The 21,017-nt window shown below is 52.6% G+C and overlaps 5 protein-coding genes across 5 annotated transcripts; 3 read left to right on the top strand and 2 right to left on the bottom strand.

Moving 5' to 3' along the window:
* Window positions 1–4: 4 nt before the first annotated feature.
* BU26DRAFT_562217 (uncharacterized protein) lies at window positions 5–2,418 on the top strand (the record flags this gene model as incomplete). Its single annotated transcript, XM_033833006.1, has 7 exons — window positions 5–66; window positions 400–466; window positions 528–604; window positions 671–920; window positions 985–1,353; window positions 1,404–1,608; window positions 1,697–2,418. 7 exons carry the CDS (start codon window positions 5–7, stop codon window positions 2,416–2,418), a joined length of 1,752 nt encoding a protein of 583 aa, XP_033687485.1.
* A 509-nt stretch (window positions 2,419–2,927) lies between these two features.
* Window positions 2,928–4,979, bottom strand: BU26DRAFT_549060 (uncharacterized protein). Its single transcript, XM_033831972.1, has 2 exons — window positions 4,093–4,979; window positions 2,928–4,039 (listed from the first exon to the last, which is right to left on the bottom strand). The coding sequence occupies exons 1-2, from the start codon at window positions 4,823–4,825 to the stop codon at window positions 3,036–3,038; spliced, it is 1,737 nt and encodes a 578-aa protein (XP_033687484.1). The 5' UTR covers window positions 4,826–4,979; the 3' UTR covers window positions 2,928–3,035.
* Window positions 4,980–7,605: 2,626 nt separating this feature from the next.
* BU26DRAFT_452774 (monooxygenase) lies at window positions 7,606–9,829 on the top strand. The gene is made up of 3 exons (XM_033824808.1): window positions 7,606–7,908; window positions 7,968–8,404; window positions 8,461–9,829. The coding sequence occupies exons 1-3, from the start codon at window positions 7,727–7,729 to the stop codon at window positions 9,579–9,581; spliced, it is 1,740 nt and encodes a 579-aa protein (XP_033687483.1). The 5' UTR covers window positions 7,606–7,726; the 3' UTR covers window positions 9,582–9,829.
* A 766-nt stretch (window positions 9,830–10,595) lies between these two features.
* BU26DRAFT_422735 (uncharacterized protein) lies at window positions 10,596–11,771 on the bottom strand (the record flags this gene model as incomplete). Its single annotated transcript, XM_033823479.1, has 2 exons — window positions 10,596–10,731; window positions 10,765–11,771. The coding sequence occupies 2 exons, from the start codon at window positions 11,769–11,771 to the stop codon at window positions 10,596–10,598; spliced, it is 1,143 nt and encodes a 380-aa protein (XP_033687482.1).
* A 1,318-nt stretch (window positions 11,772–13,089) lies between these two features.
* On the top strand, window positions 13,090–20,665 carry BU26DRAFT_517092 (putative nonribosomal peptide synthase). The gene has a single exon (XM_033828486.1). The coding sequence runs from the start codon at window positions 13,245–13,247 to the stop codon at window positions 20,631–20,633; it is 7,389 nt and encodes a 2,462-aa protein (XP_033687481.1). The 5' UTR covers window positions 13,090–13,244; the 3' UTR covers window positions 20,634–20,665.
* The last annotated feature ends 352 nt before the right edge of the window (window positions 20,666–21,017 follow it).

The following is a 21,017-nucleotide window of genomic DNA, read 5'->3' as shown; positions in this document are numbered from 1 at the left end:
TCCCATGGATCCCGTGGATCCCGCTGGGGAGCAGGGGGATCAGTGGGATCACGCCAAGGGGCACCTGTATATAACGAAGAGGAGCTCGCTCCTTATGGCTCCTCGTAGTTATTGATAAATTGCTACTGCGACTTGCGATTTATAGTCTCATTGCCTCCACCCCTTTGTCACTGAATAATCCCTGTCCGAAGCACACCCTCTGCATCACCTTACGAAAGCCAGCCTGTCTCAGTCAGAAGGACAGCTCGTAACACATTATTAGAGAATAATACCCGAAGTCGCGGGAAGCTACGAGAGCTTAATTATCGGAGACCGCACTGGCAGGTACGTACACTTTCAGCCTCATAGCCCCGCACCCGGATGGGATCTGGAATGTCCGCTGACTCTGAATTCTTCTAGCCCATCAAGCCCGAAATCTGCCGCATCCATAGTAACAAACGCTCTACATTGGCACAACGTCATCATGGTGAGCTAATTTCCATATGCTAGAAGCTATTCAGTGACGCTGATCGACAATATCAATCAAGGCTACGGCATCCGCCGGCCCAGGTCCGAACGAAGCCTACCTCAAGCTGATTGCCAATCCAGAGAACGCATCGCTCGAGTGAGTGCCAACTGCCTAGTCTCTTCGGGGCGACAATCGAATTCGTATTAACCGTCGATATTAAAGTATCATCGCCGTCCACGGTATGAACACCAGAAATGATCTTGATCACCCGAACAAGGCTTGGACCCATCAAGAGCCTGGTATCCCTCAAAAGTCCGGTACCCACTGGCTGCGAGATCTGCTCCCGTCGAGTGTCCCACATGCCCGTATAATGGCGTACCAATATAACGCCAACGTTGCGTTTGACTCGTCGACTGCTGGCGTTCAGGAGCAGGCTGAGAACTTGCTCCAACATATTTTGGTCGAAAGAGAGGTACGCCGATGAAACTATCTGACTTGGTTGTAAGATGTTGACTCGGTGCCTTCTGGTGATTTAGAAAGCTCATGCCCATTCGCGACCCATGGTTTTCATCGCCCATAGCTTGGGCGGTATCATCGTCAAACATGCGCTGGCCACAGCATACAACACATCCTCTGGGGAACGTGCCGCAATCTACGTTTTCACTTTTGCGCTGTTTCTCTTCGGCGTCCCTCACCGAGGATCGAGCGTTCCCCGACAGGCATGGGCATCCATTGCTACACGAATCTTCCAGCTCTGTGGCAACTCGATCAACGCCTCATTTCTAAACAGTGTGACGGAGGGCTCGAGCTACGCGGAGCAATTGGAAGACGGTTTTAAACCCCTACTCGGTTTCTACAATGTCTTCACTGTTTGTGAAACAAAAGGAGAGGGTGCCTTTGGCATCGTAGGTGGCTCTCGAATCCTTGAAAACCAGGTAGCTACTAACTCTAGAAGATCGTCCCGAAAGAGTCGGCTACCCTCGGCGCTTTTTCAGAGGATGTGTATTACCCAGATCGCAGTCACCGGACCATCTGCAAGTTCCGAGACTCAGACGATCCGGTGTGGCAGCACGTGTCCGAAATGCTCTCGCGAGCTGCTGAGCGGGCTGTCAGATCTACACATTACAGCTCAATCAGCGACACAAGGAAGGCGATGCTTTGTCGGCTGCCCACGCACCCTAGAGGCATAACCTCTCGCATCCCATTTATTGTGCTTGATTGCTCGCATACTCATGATATCCTCATTAGATACGCAAGTTGTTCGCCGACAAGCTACCCAATCCATTGACAAAGCCATTGAGCAAGCGCAGAACACCATCAAGCGACTCCAAACAGGCCATGAGACTACCAGAGAACTTGATCAACTTGTTCATGCTCAGACCGCCGAGATCTTTAGCTATGCCCTGTCCTGGGGCGTTATCATCTCATATATCCTGTCGATCATTTCCGGATCCTGGCTGCTGCTGTTCGTGGTGAGAGCAATCGTAAGTCTCCCAAGCCCTGTAGTCGTAACGCAGACGGTGGAGCAGGGCCTCGAACGCCAGCAAAAGATCGTCCATCTCACCAAGCAAGCCATCAAAGCCCTAGACTCCGAATGCCACTCCGCGGTACAGACATACAACACTCTCCAGGCTTTCTTGGTTCCAGGGATCAGCGTTGGCACCGTATCCGCAGCAAACCAGCTCGAGCGGGTGCGCCCTCTTCAACTGGACCTCGACAGGGAAATCGCACGAACCGTGCAAAAAGCACATAAACTGGCCCACCTGGATCTCCCAGAGTCGGAAAGAAGACTGAAGCTCGTCCACAAAACCGTGGACAAAGTGAAGAGCTTGGAAAATGCTGACTCGGCTACATTCTGGATGGAGATGTCCCCGTACGCGGAAAAGGAGGTGGAAGCGGAAAGGCAACACCTTGTGGAAAAGGGCGCTAAGGATGAAGATGTTTCTAGCTGCTTTTGCGTCATTCTTTGAGCGTGGACTTCATTGTAAGTTTCCCGCAGTTATGCCTAAGTAAATGCTGGATGGAGAGGCGTGTTTCTCTTATCGAGGGTCGAGGGTTCAGCTGCCGGATTTCGTCCTTTCCTTCTCTATTTCGATTTCCCTTTGATGACCTTACGGCTACCCTAAATGAGTTGTCTTAGTTCTGAGAATCTAGTTTACTTACTTAAATTTATTACTTCGTATATATATGTGTGTATGTGTAGCATACAGTAAGTAGAAAGGCCCTTTAGGGTGTGGAGTAGAGTGGTTGCTATGGTAGGTAAGTTAAATTGAGTCCGGCCGCGTGTTTGTATCTTCCTGAAGCACTTTTGAGGTTCTATAATGCGGTGATGGATCAAGACAGCGTCTTTCCGTAGCGGTCGACGGACGGGTCATACGTTGTGGGCTGGGGAGTGGATATGTGTGTGAGAAGGGGCAGGTGAGAGTAGGTAGGATAGATTGATTGAATACTGATAGAGCAGATGGCTGATATACGTAGAACCCCTCGGAGGTGCAAGGCCTTTGGCTTAAAGCCACCACCACCGCCCGTGAGAGTCGGCGTGACGAAGAGCCCTCTTTACACAGGATGAAGACCATGTTTCCCGCCCTCACTTACTCGCTTTATTCCTCGACAAAGTCGGCCACAGATCGCCAAACCGGCGGCCCCATCCCGCAACCACCCCCACCATCAACACAATCAGTGGAATCGACACCACCCAAAAGATCCAGAACCGCCCGTCGCCCGGCTTAAACCCATCCGACATCCCGAAAATAGCAGCCACAAACGTCCCCGGAAACACGACTGCGGCGAAGATCGCAAGACGCAGGTTGAACGCGCTATCGTCCAGGCTCTTCGCCGCCCCGCGCATGTTAACAATCTCATCCGCCGTCGAGCCCAGCGCGTCCGCGCGCGCTTTGTACAGCCTGAGCCGCGCGAGCAGGGCTTTGAAGTCGATCGTCGCGTCCCTCAGGGCTGACGGGAGACCATCGACGTAGGCATCATGCGGATTCAGGCGCTCGAGGGCGAGGTCGAGATCGTCCTCGAAGAACGCCAGGCGGCGGCGGAAGATGTTGAAGTACCAGATGGCCTCGTAGAGCCCGGCGATCTTGCGCTTCCACAGCGCGTGGTTGTTGGCGAACAGCTCGCTGACGTAGCGCGCGGGGTGGCGCTCCTCGTCGGCGACGAACTCGCCCTGGTTGAGCGTCAGCAGGATCAGCTCGAGCAGGTTGGTCCAGTGGTAGGCGGCGATTTTTAGCGCGTAGAATGAGGCGTTGCATGGGCTTTCTAGCGCGGAGAGTATCAGGGCGGAGTTGTCGTTTTGCGTCCAATACAGGATCGTTTCGTCGAAGAGGGAGGCTTTCTTGCGGTACACGGGCTTGCCGGTGCTGGAGCCGGCGGCGGTGAATTTTAGCGCCTGCGAGATGGGTAGGGGGTCTGGGTGCCCGAAGTGGAAGGGCCGGCTGGAGTGCAGGGCTGCTTCGTAGTGGAGGTCTTTCTGGTTCTTTGCGCGAGGCTGCTTCTTCAGGACGCGGTAGGTCACCATACCTCCTCTGGCGTCGCGGACGACTGGATCCTTATACGCATCAACCGGCGGATCGACCAAGAGCAACGCTACCACCAGCTCAGCATTCCCATAGCTCTATATGAAGTAACCGACAACATACCATTCCACCCATCCGCAGCCGACCGCGGATTATCGACCCAGAACGACACACACCGTCTGACCAGCGCAACCTCGTCGTTCATATCCACCCGTCCCCCCTCGATCGGAAACCAGGGGTCGATCTTCCTCCTGTTCACCGCAAACGTCCACCGCCAGTCATCCAGGATATTCCTGAAGCTCCGGAGCTCGGGATAGCGCACCGTGAACGCCTGCCGCGCGTCGCTGAGCGACGGCAGCGTCCGCTGCCCGACCGTCCCCGTGTTCGAGAATCTCCACGAATTGATCTGGGATGCGAAAACGAGCGGATCTACACGCAGATGCTTGCCCAAGAGGTCGACGTATTCCGGCGCCAGGTCTTCGAGGATGTACAGTCGGTGATGGCAGTCGTCGTCGTCGTCGTCATGTGATGCGTTCTTCCTCCCCGCGGCTACGGGACTGTGCTTCTCGAGGTATTTCCGCATGCTGACCTCATCGTTGAGATACTCCTTGCGCACCCACGCATCTCCCGTGGCAGCAGCCGGCGTCCGGAATTCCAGCACGCAGCAGCGACCGGGTGGACGCTTGCCGTTCTGCTCTTCGCAGTAGCGGGCGACGATTTGCCGGCCTTCCTCGTTTTTGTTGAGCAACCGGTGGACGAGGACGCCGAGGGCGGGGTAGCTGAACTTTAGCTTGTCTACTTGGCTGAGGTAGGGGTATTCGTTTGGGTCGATGCTGAGGGCTTTTTTCTCGGTCATTTTGGTGGGAGATAGGCTGCTTCTAGAGAGACACTTGAATGCGAAGGTCTTTATATCTCTTCTCCTGATCTCGTAAGTTTAGGGACCGAATGGCTTTGGGTGCGTTGTCGTGTTCTCCAATGCTCGATTGATGGGACGTCTGGGATTTGCTTTGGCGTCTTCCAGCTGTCGTGGTCCAGCTGCAGCCACAAACGCGGGGCGCCTGAGGCGTCATGATCGGCACCGGCTCAGGGCCCTCCATTACAGTAGAAAAGGTACCAAAACCCTAGCTTCGTGTCTTTACGCGCTCATCAGGGTCGACAAACGCTCTCGGAGCCTTAACTTTTCGCTCGTGCCATATAGATCGACTCCTGCGAGGTTGTCGGCTGGCCGTCGACGCTTGCGCACTCGCTAATCTCGACCGGGTAGAAGCGACGTAGATGCAAGGCAGTATGATGGGGATAGCATGGGATGATGGAAAGGCCGATGTTTGGGTAGAGGAACCGGGGTGCCGAGTCGAGGTGGAAAGGTATTCAGACACGCCCACGTGACCACAGGTTCGCACAGTCGCCTCCGCTAACGCTCTTGCTGGCTTTTTCAAGATTCTAAGGAGGAGATACGACGAGATTTCGAGCAGAGCGGTGCCTTGTCGAGTGCTAGGTGGCTTCGGTGTTTCAGCGAGCAGTGTCGTGTTCTCTCCCGGGTGGATCTCCGGGCTGCGGCGGCGCACTGTTCCGCTAAAGCTATGGAAGCTCTTCGCTGCTTCGGAAATATGGAAGAACGCTCATTCTAGATCGTTGCAGACGGGTACGGTGGCGCTGGGCGGTGGATTCAAGCTCCATCTCGCCAGTTCCTCTGGCCAATCGACGATACTAAGATATAGGTGTGGAGTCGCAGCCGTATTAGTTGAAGCCTGTAACAGAGTATCCGGGGAGCCATCCGGGTACATGATAGAGGATCCTTACTCGCCACAAATGAGAGGGTTGACGCCTTCCCAGGTCTCAGCCTCGCTGATCTTGCGCAGATGGTAGCTAGATGTACGGTGCGAGTGGGATCTCGATTAAGGAGATTGGTGGGGTATTTCCACGAGAAGTCTGGGACCATATCGACTTCAATGATGGAGTTAGCGGCTATGCCAGCTAGGTAGAGCTCAAACACATAGTCCCGTAGTTTTACGGGCCCCCTTGGGCCCCTTCCTCGACGCCAGGTTCTTCTTCCCCGCAGTCTCGCAGTCCCGGGTCTCTTTTGTCGTAGTCTCCTGACGGCGGACGATCAATGGCGGCAGTGTACTCTCCTTCATGCCTGCCGCCTTCGCTGACGATCCTGGGATGCGACGTAGCTCACAAGGATACGTCTGCCGCCTGTATGGGGTGAGCATTGCCTAGAGGTCAACGGTGCAACGGTCGGTCACCGAGTCGACAACAGAGGCTGAGCTACTTGCTCTGTGGATAGCTGGATCACAGATGGAAGAGAAGTCTCGCTTCTTTAGGCGGCTGTCCTACTCTACAGACAAGATTCCAACGCTTTGGCGTGATAACCAGCAGGCAGTTGGCATTGCTACTAAGCAGAAGAACAAGCTGAACTCTACGCTTAAGCACGTCGATATCCACTAGTCGTGGGTGTGATAGGAGGTGTAGGCTGGCCGATTAGACGTCAAGTGCGTTGATGCCAGCACCATGCCTGTCGACGGCATGACTAAGATCCTTGGGAGGCAAAAACACGCTGAATTTCTAAGGTAGCTCCACCTTGTAGACATCTCTGCTCGCCTTAATCAGGAGGTGCAGCACGCAGGCTTGTAGGCCTCTCTCCTACTCTTTCTTTTGTATTCACCTTTTCGCTACTCACTGCGAGGTGAGGGTGTGTGTGACGGTTGTAGCCAGGGGTAGGATGCTGAGGTTTAAAGCGGAGTAGTATATCTAGAAGCTTCTAGAGAAGGGGTATAAAAGCTGCCTCTTAGACTGGGTCTCTTAAATTCATACAGTTCCTTAAGCTTCTACTATCGTGACAGATGCTCGCATCATGGTCACATGACTATAACCGTCACATGACTATAACCGTCACATGACTATCACCGTCACAGTGTCTATATCCATTTTGGTCAGCCGTGCATGTCGGATGTAAATTATGATGTCCTTCAATGGAGTTCTACGCCGACCCGCCAGCTTGTGCGGAGTACAGTCCCCTGGCTCGGATTGCTAGCGCGCCTTTTCCGTACACCCTAGCGATCCTTCCAAAAGACCTCTGGCAAAGCCGTGCACACCATGACACGCTAGCAATCCGAGCCAGGGGACTGTAGCAGCATGATCACTGGTGCGGATCAATTCGAGCGCGGAGGGGCCCTTGGAAAACAACGGAAAGTGGGACGGAAAGATGAATGCACGAGCACGGTCGTCATTGCTGATTGGTGGGTATTATGTTCATCGGCAAATAATCTACCGTTCGGACCGTGCCCGCAACGTCGCGTAGACGCTTTCGCCCCGGCCCAGTCAGAGTACGCCTTGCTCGGTCGGTGAATATGCGGTGAGAATCTCGGCGGTAATGTCGTGCTTGCGTCACCAGGCCGAGCCGTCCTTGGTCTCACTGCCGAAATGGATCCTGTCAGCAAAGGAAGCTTGGCAAGTCAAGAAGGCTTGCCTAGGCACGCGCCAGGGGCCGGGCCGCCGGGTCCATGGGGCAATCTTTAGCGCTGCCGCCCGAGGCCAGGTACCGTACAAGGGCCTAGATGTGGACCGAGTGTGCTGACACGCGGATCTTGTTACATCCCAAATCCGCAAAGATCATTCGACACTTCGTGGGTCATGGTTACATATCTGTGCCGCACGGCTAGCGTTGCTACCTCCAGCCTGCACAAGCAAGCAGACGACCCAGCACCAAAAGGAGACAAGTTGGCAAGTTTGTCTATCAACTTTCTTGGGAACAAGCATGGAGTTCGAAAAATCATGGCCAGAATTCTCGTTGAACAGTGGACAGCAGTTCACAAATACCTCCGTGGTCATCATCGGAGCCGGGATTGGAGGCATGTGCGTTGCCATTGATTTGATCAGACGCAATAACTGCCGAGACTTCGTCATTTTGGAGCAGTCTGCCGGGGTCGGTGGGACATGGTGAGGAAAACCTGCCATCCTCGTGTATAACCGGTGAATGTCTAATCAATGCTCGGTAGGCACGCCAACACGTATCCCGGCTGCGCTGTCGACTTGCAGTCCATTGTCTACAGCTACAGCTTTGCCCCCAACAGCAATTGGAGTCGAGATTTCCCAGGGCAAAAAGAAATTCTGTCTTACTTGACCCGGGTGGCGGAGGAATACAGGCTGTACGAGCACATCCGGTTCTGCTCCACTGCCGAATCCGCAACCTGGGATGACGAGCTGAAGAAGTGGAACACGAGCGTGACGGTTGCCAAAGGCTCCAAAGACGCTGAGGCCATCTCCAGCTACACCATCTCTAGTGATTTCTTTGTCAGTGCTGTGGGCCAGCTAAGTCAACCAAAGTGGCCGGAAATCGAGGGTTTGGATAGTTTCACAGGGAAGACTATGCACAGTGCTGCATGGGACTGGACGTACGACTTGAAAGATAAGAGGATCGCTGTTGTAGGAAGTGGTATGTCGACCATAGCAAACCTTTAGCCACCCGACTGACCTTTTGTCTCCGCTTAGGTTGTAGTGCAGTCCAGATCGTACCCGAGATCGCGAAGGTGGCGATGAAGGTGACGGTTTTCCAAAAAACACCTCACTGGATCGTACCTCGTGGGGACTACGAGATCTCAAACCTGAGAAAAACCCTTTACCGCTATTTCCCTTTCTGGCAGCGGTACTGGCGCCGACGTTACGTGGACCACAACGAAACGGAATACTTCTCTAACAACTTCGCTGATCATGAGGAAAACAAAAAGCTGGAAAAAGTAGCTCTGGACATGATGCACGAGCAGCTACCCAACCAGCCTGAGTTGCGGGAGAAGCTGACACCCAACTATCCGGTGGGCTGTAAGCGGGTGGTCGTCTCGGATTTCTTCTTCCCAGCTTTGAACCGTCCCAATGTTCAGCTTGAGACAAGACCTATTCACAGCATCAACGACCATACTGTGCGTGTTCTCGGCACTTCGGGACAGGCAGAGGATGCGGACTCTCACTACGATCTCATAGTCTTCGCAACCGGCTTTCGAGCCACCGACTTCCTTCATCCAATGAAGATCTTCGGCAGGAACGGTCGGGCCTTGCATGAAATGTGGAAGGACGGCGCTCGGGCCTACCAGGGCACCTGCGCTGACGACATGCCGAATTTCGGAATCATACTGGGGCCCAACACTGGCTTGCTCCATAACAGCTTCATTCTGATTATCGAGGCCCAAAGCAGGTATATCAACGGCCTGATCAAGCCGGTGCTGGAAGCCCGAAAGCAAGGAGGAGCACTGAGCCTGACACCGCGTCCAGAAAAGACCGAAGAGTACAATGCGAAGGTGCAACATCGACTCAAAGACTTCGCCGTGAACAACTCCCAAATCACCAATTGGTACAAGACTGAGTCAGGGCTGATCACGAATCTTTGGCCAGGCATGGTGCTGGAATTCCAGAAGCTGATGGAGAAAGTGGACTATAGGGACTACGAGGCTGAAGGATCTTCCAAAAATATTGTACAAAAGCGACCTTTGCACAAGGTGGGTCGCGTTGTTGAAGAGGGTGGGCTCCTGGAGAACCTTTCCTTGGCGAACCTTGTAGTGCTTGGGACAAGTGCGATTGTTGGAGGTCTTTTGGTGCGCAGACTGATCACATTTGCATAAGGGTCTCGGGCAGGACTATACGGTTGACTTTATGTACCTCCCCTCCTCAATTTGACTGTTACAAATCTCTCCCTTTTCAGCGCAGTCGGTTCCAGTTACAGCCCGTCATGCCAGCTACGTGAATCATCATGCAAACCACGCGATACGTAATAAATAGGCGTACAGCCAGCATGCATTTCATTCTGTAGCCTCTTCCTTTGAAGCGGTCTTTATTCTTCTAACAGACACCTACGATTTGTACTCTACTGATACCTGAGATTGCAGTTTCTAGATTTGTTCAAATAAATAGAATGTATTGACCACGTCTTTCCATGACAGATGCCCAATCATGACTAGATGATTCCGTTTTCCTGATCCGCCAGCATTCTTCCATGAGGCTCAAGGCCTCTAAACATGTCCCGTGCGTTATGCGTGATGAGGACACAAGCTCCCGAAAAAACTTCTGCTGCTCATCGGCTGCTAAACATCCAGAAATGCAGTACGGCCAGACCACATGTCGTAGCAGTTTTGGATCTGGTAAACCTCGAAGAGCGTCAATCATTTTCGAGACGCTTCTCTTGATATCTGGAATGTTAGGATAAGGGCCGGAGATGACGACATGGAGGTAGGTGATAGCTGAGAGAGCAAATATCCTCGTAATCTCGGGTTTGATGAAGTCTGGTCGTAGGCGAGCGTCGACTGAAGCTCTTTTCGAAAGTTCGTTCTCGATGCTAGCCAGTCGGCTCATTAGGCGCTCCTCGATTTGACGACCACGTTTCGTCAACTCTATAAGGCTCAATCTGTGAGCATCCTCCTCTTCTTTTTTCCACTTGTCTAGAGATGCGATCTCGAAGATGAAGATCATCGCCCAGTTACTGCAGCCTACTAGATCCTCTAGGTTGATTTGGCCGGTCTCGAGCAAGACCTTGTGGTCCGATATCAGAAATTGGCTTGATCGAGTTGAGGCACAGGTGATAATATGCATATGAATGAAGAAACCGAGCAGAAAGCTAATCGAAGTATCGGGATGCGGAATCACTCTGTCCATGTGTTCTTTTGCTTGGCCTTGTCTTGCTGCAGCTGACCCCATCTGTGCTTGCACAAGCGATGGAAGTAGGGCATTCGCGCCCCGAAGGTGTATCTGCCAGTTGTGTTTGCCGCCACTACATGACTGTTTCATGAACTGATTAGCATTCATGATTACACTAGAAAGGAGCAAGAACGTACTTCGTAAAACAAGAGGTGAAGAATGGTAGTAAGGACTTCAACATTGTGGGCGAGGCCTAGGTTTCCGCTCCATGCAGAGGATCGTGCAAGGCTGGTCTTCAATTCTTCGACAGCCAAATCGTAGTGTCCACCTCTTGTTCTGACATAATAACCGCTTCCATGTTGCGTTGAAGTCGAATGGTGATATTCGCTCAAAGCAAGAGCTGCGTGATAGGCTGAGTTAACCCGCTTTAAGATCGAAAGCAGCCAACCCCGCCCTTCCCGATTGAAAGGAAAGTAAAAAGGACAATGCTTGTAGAAAACATGATCCAAGTAGTACATGAATAAGATGTCTTCCACGTCTCCATGCAAAATTGGATTGCTCGGTCCGGCCGATTGGGGAACAAAATCAGTAGAAGCTGAACGGGAAGTCCTTGGGGCGCAAATCGACCGGTCCGCTTCGCTGCTGTATCCAGACAACTCCGATGCGCAATATTCACTCAACATCGTGTCGCAAAACAGATCAATACCGTCCATGTTTGCTTCGGATGAGGAACTTGATCTGGGTATATCGATGGAATGTCGCAAGTTGCTTTCTCCAATGACAGTCGATATACTCGTTGCTCGTGTCCGAGAAGCATTGGAGGAGGACTGGTCATGCGAGCTAATGCGGACCGTCTGATTGTAGAAGGGTTGCGTCGAGAAATCGGTCTGGTAAAGCGCTTCACCCCATATCGGCTCGCTAGAGGTGTGCAAGTCCCCGTCTCTGCCGAGAAGCTGAAGGTTGCTTCCGGGCGCAAGCCCACCCCGCAGAAGAGTTTCCCGTGTCGGATGTGCTGGAGGATGGCTTGATGTGGCGACGGTTCCGGTAACCAGAGTGTCTATTTCATGTCCGACGTTTTGCGATGTGCCGGGAAATTCATTCTCTCGCATGGCCGACTTGTTCTGGGCGATGACCTGTGTCTTGTAGCGAGCTTGCTCCCTCTGCAGATCTCCCCTGTCCATCCAGTAAGGCCTTGGCCCATAACCATCGCAGGCTATCTGGAGGGAAGTGCATCGGAAACACGAAGGGTGATTCTCGTCACATTTCTTTTTCCGGAGTCGGCAAGTCCAGCAGCCATGAGTGCTTCGACTGGCTAGCCTGCGAGACATGTCGGCAGTGAACCGAATGCTCACGCCGATAAAATCGGCAAATGCCAACTGCCCGGCTCCTCAGCCAAGGGCGGGTTTTCCCATTTGTTGGCTTCACTGTATTGTACATAGGTGAGCAATCATAGACTCGGAGTATCTTGGCATTCTGCTGGCCTACCTTATCTTGTGTCGGAGACCAGTAACTTGTGCATGTAAGGCTCTGGGGTAAGCCTTGCCGTGGACTTGCGTAGCGCTAAATACATTTAGTCGGGTACCCGACAAGGGTGACTTGGAGCTTCGTGACAATCCCAACAATATAGTTAACCAACTAAACGGTTTCCAGGAGCTACCACAGGTAACCAATATTGTGTTTCATGGGCCGTTATGGTCCCGGAAGGATGAAATGACGGTTGGAATAGCTGGAAGGATGACCCGGAATAAGCTCCCAGGAAGGGCTTAGAATAAGCTTGGTAGGATTCTGGCTGAACATGTCGCAACAAGTCGCGACATAATCCGGTTGGTGTCGTGATTTGATCCTTCTAATGTACGGTGTTGCAACGGCTACGGGCTGTCGGCGCGTCCGTTCGGATCCTTGTAGCCCCGGCCTTGATTTTAGCCAATGGTATAGGTGGGATCAGCAGAGTGAGGCATTATTATTTGACTAGAACATACTTTACGCTATAAGGATCCGAACCGACGTGCGGACACCCTGTACACAACTGAACGTCTACCTTTGACCGGCGATCCCCCCTCTTTTCGCTTAGCTACCTCGGGTCATCTTCAGAATTCTAACAAAGTGCGGCACAGATCTGTGAACCAACCTCTCGGTAGGCTTCTCGGCCAATTGGCCGAAGCTACTTCTGATAAATTAGGCTAGCTCGGAATAAGCTCGAGATGGCTCTGAATAAGCTCGATGGGTCCTCATCAACTAGTGCTTATCCCCCCAGGTTCCCTCGATTCCGCCCCACCCATCAACATCGCGATGATGTAGGCTTCCAACATATATTCCTCGGCGTCTAACTTCTCGCGCGAACCAACATGGTCATTTTTAGCGTATCTCGGAATTCAGGGATGCTGGATATGAAGGAGCTCGTATTCTTTGAGTCACCGCTGTTGGTGCACTGACCACCCAGATCGGTGCCACAAAAATTACGAGCTCCTTCGTAATATGTTCTTGCTTTCGGCGGTGAAGCTGAAACAACACGCACCAAGGAAAGCTCGGAGTTCGTGGGCGGCAAGGCTAAACCGAAGCTGTCACAAAATGCGGAGGTACTGTAGCGGCAGTTTCAGTACTGAATTCGGATATCCATGCTTGGCATAGATGGGCTGGAAGTGTAGCGGCTAGAAATGGAATGTGTGGTATTAGAAGAAGTTGGATACTCCAGGAGTGGCCAAAACTCCAATCAAATGCAGAGGGCAGTACCATTTGTGAGTCCGCACTTTACAAGTACCATCGTTTACAAAACGCACCAACTCAGTTCAACTTTATCAGCCCTACACGATCCCTCTCAAGTCGGTTCACAAGTACGTACCACTACTAAACCAGACATGGTCGGTCTACTACTTTCGTCGTCTGATGAGGAAAAACCAACCAACAATGGACCGTTCCCTACAGCCAAAGGAAACCCGCAACTGGAGGATCCCGGACAGAAAGTATTTTCAAGAGAACAGTTGCGCGTACGCGATCTTCAACCACGAGCAGACAAATCAATAGAGCATGATATTGAGGACATGGAATGGCCTCAAGATGTCAAGCTCGATCGAGTGGTTGAATCTGCGTGGGCAATACTTCTGTCTTGGTATGGGGAGGCAGCCGATACAGTATTCGATGTTGCGTTGCCAGTATCAAGAATCGAACAACTCCCCGGACCCACAACCGTAACTATTTGTGTTGCGGTTGAAGGAGACATGACTTTGAGCGCATTGCAACACCGAATGATGCTACCTGAACTCTCGGGATCACCGACCACTCAACGCATCGGCGAGGAGGCTAATCTGGGCTGGCAATCCCAGTCATTGCTAATGGTGCAATCCACCTCCGAAGCGGAGGAGGCACCGATCTTCGACGAAGGAATCAAGTTGGACACGTACGCCATCGCTCTACACTGCGAAGTAAAAAATACATCTCTACTCTCAAAAACGGCCTTCGATTCGAATGTGCTCAGCGAGCAGGTCGCATTGCGAGTCGTGGACCACTTCAGTCACATACTGCGTCAGATCTGCCGTGCCGATATGGCCAGTACGAAGATCAGCGATCTGGACGCGATGACTGCGGAAGACCTACGCCAAGTCTGGACGTGGAACGCGAAGGCACCCGAGGAGGCAAACGGGTGCGTCCATGATCTATTTTCCCAGAGCGTTTCTCGATATCCGCACAAGACCGCCATAAGTGCCTGGGATGGCGAGTTGACATACACTCAATGGGACACGCTCTCAACGCAATTGGCACATTGCCTCATCCACAGGGGTGTCCGTCCTGGAGATGTACTCCCGTTGATATTTGAGAAGTCCATGTGGGTGACAGTCTCTCAATTTGCTGTCATGAAGGCTGGTGCGGCCTGTGTGGTGATCGATCCCTCGCAGACTAAGGAACGCATCAAGGCTATAATCGACATTGTAGGGCCTGGCCTTATCCCCTGTTCTCCTTCAACAGCTCCTCTGGTTTCTCTTATTACGGAACGAGAACCATTCGTGGTGCAGAAAGAGACTGTATCGGAGTTGCCGGAGCAAAGACAAAATCGAGGTTTTGGGACAAAATTGCCCATCGTCAAGCCGAGTGACCTGCTCTATGTCGTGTTCACCTCCGGCACCACAGGTAACCCAAAGGGTGCGGCAATAACACATTCGAACTTCACATCGGCAGTCAAGCATCAGAACGAGTATTTGGATTTCAAACCGACAGCAAGAGTTGCAGGTTTCTGCTCGTACGCCTTTGATGTATCATGGTCCGATTTCATCCACACACTCGCGGCGGGAGCTTGCCTATGCATACCCTCGGAACACGACAGAAAGCATGACTTCATTGGATACATGATCAAGAATGAGGTGACCTTTGTACACCTCACACCATCCTTCGCCGCGATCCTGGAATTGGACAAAGTGCCAACACTGGACACTGTTACCCTTAGCGGCGAGGCTGTAGACTTGGATAAGTTGCCACAGCTTAGAAAAATTGAAACCACGATCATCACATACGGGCCGGCGGAGTGTACAGTGACTGCAACGAAAGTCATAAATAACGGTAGGACTACCAAGGCTACCATTGGGTGGGCGCTTGGATCAACGACCTGGATTGCCGACCCAAACAAGGATGCTCTTACGCCCGTCGGGTTGATCGGAGAGTTGCTCCTAGAAGGACCATTGGTTGGAGCCGGATATCTGAACAACGCCGAGAAGACGGCAGCTGCATTCATCGAGGATCCTAGTTGGTTGCTACGTGGCGGTGCAGGAGTGGAGGGCCGCCGCGGACGTCTTTATCGAACAGGAGACCTGGTACGCTACACTCCTGATGGTGAACTGATCTACCTCGGGAGAAAAGATACCCAGGTCAAGATTCATGGCCAGCGCACGGAGCTAGGCGACGTTGAACATCATATCTGTCGAGTTCTAAATTCGATGCCGGCTGTGGCAGATATTGTCGCCGAAGTCGTCACGCCATATATCACCCAACGCCCGATGTTGGTAGCCTTTCTACTCATACCCGCGACTAGTCCTGAACAATTGAAGAAGGAGTCTGTTCCAATTATCGAAATACTGGAAAGAGAAATGCCCGGCCAGGTGCCACCTCACATGATCCCAAGTGCATATATCCCAATGGCCGACCTGCCAAGGGGATTAACAGGAAAGACAGACCGAAGAGCACTCCGTGAGATGGGTGCTAAGTTGGACCGCAAAGCACTTGGGTCTTTGTATGGCGCCAGTCCTGCACAGCACGTCGAACCCACTACCGAAGCTGAGATACAGCTCAGGGATCTTTGGGCATTTGTGCTTAATCTTCCCGCAAGCGAAATCGGGATACAAGACAATTTCTTACGCCTTGGCGGTGATTCAATCGCCGCCATACGGCTAGCAACTGATCTTAGACGAAAGGGGATGTGGTTGACGGTCCCGGATATCTACAGTCAGCCACAGCTCTGTGAGATGGCCAAGCTCATGTCACGAAGTGAGGCAACAACCACGGAAGCTGTGCAGCCCTTTTCTTTATTGAAGGCCGAGCTGGATAGGGATGACGTTTGTCGCCAAGTAGCAGAGCTTTGCTCCGTCGGCGCTTGGCACGTGGAACCTTCACAGATCGAGGATATATTCCCCTGCACAGCGCTCCAGGAAGGTCTTTTGGCCATGACCGCGAGGAGCTCGGGCAAATACGTGGGCCACCACGTTGCTGAGCTGAAGCCAGAGGTCGACATAGTGAGGCTTCAGGAGGCATGGCAAAAGGTGTCTGAAAGAGCTTCTGTACTTCGAACCCGCATTGTCGACCTTCCGGGCCAGGGCCTGGTACAGGTCGTTCTTAAAGAGGCATTGCAATGGAAGACCTTATCTTCTTTGGACGAATATCATCAAAGCCAAAGGAACGCCAGCAAAAATCTACAGGAAGATGTTATCGGAGTTACCGCGATGGGCTTAGGCACTCCCTTATCACGTCTCGCAATCATACATGATGAGGCGGCAGGCAAGAGGTACTTGGCGTTGACGCATCATCATGCGACCTACGACGGCTACTCGGTGTCACTACTGCAAAAAGAGGTGGAAAAGGCGTATAATGATGGGGAAGAAGAACTTTCCTCACTTCCGCTACAAAGCTTTGTGAAGTATATCATGAGACAACATGACGAAGACGGTATGGCTTTCTGGAAGCGACAATTTGCTGGGATAGAAGCATCGCCGTTTCCTGCTCTCCCCGCCAAGACGTACGAGCCAAAGCCAGATAAGGTCATCCACCATTCCATCAATAGCATTCGCTGGCCGACTTGCGGTGTCACGCCTTCTTCCGCGCTTCGTACGGCTTGGGCGACGCTCATTTCCTGGTACGTGGACTCTCCAGATGTAACATTTGGAGCTGTCGTGTCGGGCCGTCAAGCTCCGGTACCAGGAATCGAGGAAGTAGCAGGCCCTACCATCGCCACTGTACCACTCCGAATACTGGTCCGCGGAACCGTCGATGAACTGTTGCATCAGGTACAAGAACAGGCGATGGAGATGATTCCGTTCGAGCAGTACGGCTTGCAGCACGTTCGTCAAATCAGCCAGGAGGCCCAATATGCGTGTGACTTCCAGTCACTTTTGTTGGTGCATCCATCAGTCGAAGAAAGCACAGTTGAGAGTCTACTCCTTGAAGACGGTCTAAATGACCAAGAAACGGGTTCTGGCTCAGAAAATACATACGCCATGATGCTTACCTGCCGAACATCGGAGTCAAAGTTAGACATGCAGCTGAGCTTCGACTCGATCGTTGTTCAAGAAGAAGCTGCGGTACGCCTCCTTCAGCAGCTGGAGCATATATTGGGTCAAGTCGCCTCTGTGGATGGCTCGACAAACGTAGGAGATCTCAGCAGAGTCAGCGAGCGTGACCTACATGACGTATGGAAATGGAACGCAGCAGTGCCGGAGAGCGTTCAGGACTGTGTCCACAACGTGTTTGCCCAGAGGGTTGCGGAAACCCCCGAAGCACCCGCTGTGTGCGCATGGGATGGCGAGCTGACATACGTCCAACTTGATCGGTTTTCCACATTGCTGGCGGGCCGCCTCGTCTGCTTAGGGCTCGGAGTTGGATCTGACACCGTCGTGCCACTGTGTTTTGAAAAGTCAGTATGGGTGCCGGTCGCAATATTGGCAGTCATGAAAGCCGGTGCTGCATCGGTTGCTTTGGATACAACATTGCCTCGCTCCCGGTTGGAGAGTATTGTAAGCCAAATATCAGCCAAGGTGATACTGGCCTCGACGTCTTGCGCAAAGCTCGCGGCCGATATCACCGATGCCCCAACGATGGAAGTGGGAGGTGATTTGGAATATTTCGAGCAACAATTTCAACAGATTCCCATTGCGAGAATGCCGAAAATCAGCCCATCCGCGGCCCTTTATATCGTCTTCACCTCAGGAAGTACAGGTGCTCCGAAGGGGGCGATCGTCACACATGCCAATTTCTGCAGCGCCATCCGACACCACCAAACAGAGCTCGGCTTCGAAAGGTCGTCGAGAGTTTTCGATTATACATCGTACGCCTTCGATGTCGCATGGTCAAATGTACTGCACACACTAACCGCAGGTGCATGTCTCTGCATTCCATCGGAGGACGAACGTACCGCCGACATAAATGGCTCCATCAACCGGCTGCAGGCAAATTTCATCCATCTCACACCAACCGTCGGAAGATTGCTCGATCCTACAGCCTTGAACGCCCTCAAGAAAGTTTTGTTCATTGGTGAGGCGCTCAAGGCTAGTGATGTCGCCAGATGGGAGGCTTCCGGTGCCGAGATCTACAATACATATGGACCTGCTGAATGCACTGTCACGAGCACAGTTGAGAGAGTCCGAAAGGGGGAGCCTGATACCAGAGTCGGTGATCCCGGTATCGGCAAAGGTACTGGCGCGCTAGTATGGGTAGTACAACCTCGTGCGCCTGACAGGTTGGCTGCCATCGGGACCATAGGAGAGCTGTGGCTAGAGGGGCCGATTGTGGGTGCAGGCTATCTGAATAATCCCGAGAAGACAGCCAGCGTATTTACTGAGGACCCCAAATGGCTATTGGAGGGAATTCCGGGTCGAGTTCCCGGTCGCCGTGGGCGGCTGTACAGGACGGGTGATCTGGTCTACTACAACCCAGACGGCTCTCTTGGGTTCGTTGGGCGAAACGATACTCAGGTCAAGATCAACGGCCAAAGAATGGAGTTGGGAGAGGTCGAATACCACGTTCGTCAACTACTTCCGACCAAGGCGGTGCCACAGATCGTGGTAGACGTGATCACCCCGGACGCTACTCAGAGCCAGACTCTGGCGGTGTTCTTGGTCATGCCTGATGACGACAACCCAAGAGTCGAGCTGAACAACGTAACCGCCTCGATGATAGAAAACCTTCGAAAGGAGCTGTCGAAACTGCTCCCTTCGTACATGGTTCCCGGCGCATACATCCCTATTCCCCTTGCAAAGCTGCCCATGACGGCAACGGGGAAGACGGATAGACGAAGGGTTCGCGAACTAGGCAGACCCTACATCCCACCAACGCCTTCATCTTCAGACGCGTCAACTTTTGATGCTGTACTAACTATTACAGAAGAGGTCTTGAGGGACATCTGGGCTAGGCTACTTGATATCAAGCCTGATCTCATTGCCGCAGGTCATAGCTTCTCTGAGGTTGGGGGCGATTCAATCAAGACCATGTCACTGGCTATGGCGATACGCAAGCGGTTCGACCTCAACATTGGAGTACCGCGATTGGTCCGACAGCAAAATAGCTTGCGTGGACTTGCCGCCCTAATTGACGACCTATTGCGCGGCCAGTCTGTTGAGGAGCCGACGCAGCCGACACCAACTGACCTGGAGCGTGAGATAGATTTGCTTGTGAGCAAGATCGACTTTGGCCGTGCCGCTACTGGGTCGACGGTCTTCCTCACTGGATCAACCGGTTTCCTGGGAACTCAGATTCTCCATTACACACTCAGAAAGCGCGCATTCGACAAGGTTGTGCTACTTGTTCGCGACCTCGACGAACAGAAGGGGCTGCACAGGGTGATTAAGACGGCTAAGATCGCTGGGTGGTGGAAACAATCGTTTGCTTCCGCAATTGAAGTCTGGGATGGAGACCTCGCAGCCGAAAGACTGGGGCTGAACGATTCACAATGGAGCGCGTTGTGCGGCCGTCCCAGCGCACACGGCACTATCGATGCGATCATCCACAACGGCGCCAGGGTGCATTGGACCACGAGCTACGATGGTTTGAAAGACGTGAACGTTGGTTCTACGATACAGCTTCTGCAGGCCGCAATGGCCTCTCCTTTTCTGAAGAGCTTTGTCTACGTCTCAGGTGGTCTCATCACGGATAGCCGAACCTGGACGGAGGAAGAAGCAAGGATGGCTAACGGATACGATCAAACGAAATATGTGTCGGAAAGACTGGTGAGCGCTACTGCCACCCAAATCTGCAAGCCAGGCAAGACGTTCTCGGTCGTCAAACCAGGACAGATTATCGGGGACGTATACGCAGGTGTTGCAAATGCCGACGATTTCTTGTGGAGGGTCGTGATGGGTGCGGTCCGGCTTAGAGCCCGCCCAGTCGATTCAGACACATCGTGGCTCTCGGTTTCGGATGTTCGTCACGTCGCAGAGTCCATTCTATGGCATGCGGCAGGAAAGAGCCAGGAGCATTTCGTCCACATCAAGAGGGGAGTTTGGGTTAGTGCCTTCTGGGCTGCCGTCGAGGATCAATTACAACTGCAGCTGCGTCCAGTCTCGTGGGACGAATGGATTGAGCTTGCCAGGCAGGACATGGCGCAGGAGCAAGAACAGCATCCACTATGGCCGGTGCAGCAATTCCTGGGCGCTCTCGGCACTGAGATCGATGTCAACGATCATGAGAGTTACGAATGGGAAATGCGAGAGGTGCTTGCAGCTGCGCGACAGAACATTGAGTACCTTCGAGGCAACGGTTTCCTGGGAACCACCGGTGGAAGGCCGATCAATGGCAAGGTAATAATGAGGACCCGAAATGTACGTATGACGGGTCCAAAAGCTGTCAGCGCCTGATACAGACTCATGTTCGAGGATTATATATTGGCATGGGTAAAAGGCTAGCTGTCAAATACCATAAGTATCCACATCCACACATGAGCAATTGAATGCGGCAGTGAATTTCTGCGCTATACAAACAAAAAAGAGATGAATGGAGCACCTGTATGCCACCGGGGACGCCAAAGATCATTCAACATCTGTTTCTGATGGACGTGCACATCAGTCACGATCAGCAACGTAATTTTGGGTGAAGGTGATGTATTGTGGATGGCCAGCGACCCCCGTGGCATGCCAGGGTATCTACAACTGGAGGAGCGACAGGCAGCATAGCTGGCCTGTGGGTCCGTCAATAGCGTCTTCGTATACTCCGTACACCATTCCCAATAGAGCAAGATGATC

Source organism: Trematosphaeria pertusa (assembly GCF_010094035.1).
Source record: "Trematosphaeria pertusa strain CBS 122368 unplaced genomic scaffold BU26scaffold_4, whole genome shotgun sequence".
Classification (NCBI taxonomy): Eukaryota; Fungi; Ascomycota; class Dothideomycetes; order Pleosporales; family Trematosphaeriaceae; genus Trematosphaeria; species Trematosphaeria pertusa.
This window is presented reverse-complemented; position numbering and strand designations above follow the sequence as displayed.

Bases quoted from the DNA above. Each gene is read 5' to 3' on its own strand.
- BU26DRAFT_549060 (XM_033831972.1), bottom strand. From the start codon at position 4,825: ATGACCGAGAAAAAAGCCCTCAGCATCGACCCAAACGAATACCCCTAC. The intron at 4,040-4,092 runs GTATGTTGTCGG...AGCTGGTGGTAG, and splicing joins GGCTGCGGATGGGTGGAATG to CGTTGCTCTTGGTCGATCCG.
- BU26DRAFT_452774 (XM_033824808.1), top strand. From the start codon at position 7,727: ATGGAGTTCGAAAAATCATGGCCAGAATTCTCGTTGAACAGTGGACAG. The intron at 7,909-7,967 runs GTGAGGAAAACC...AATGCTCGGTAG, and splicing joins GCCGGGGTCGGTGGGACATG to GCACGCCAACACGTATCCCG. The intron at 8,405-8,460 runs GTATGTCGACCA...GTCTCCGCTTAG, and splicing joins GATCGCTGTTGTAGGAAGTG to GTTGTAGTGCAGTCCAGATC.
- BU26DRAFT_517092 (XM_033828486.1), top strand. From the start codon at position 13,245: ATGGAATGTGTGGTATTAGAAGAAGTTGGATACTCCAGGAGTGGCCAA.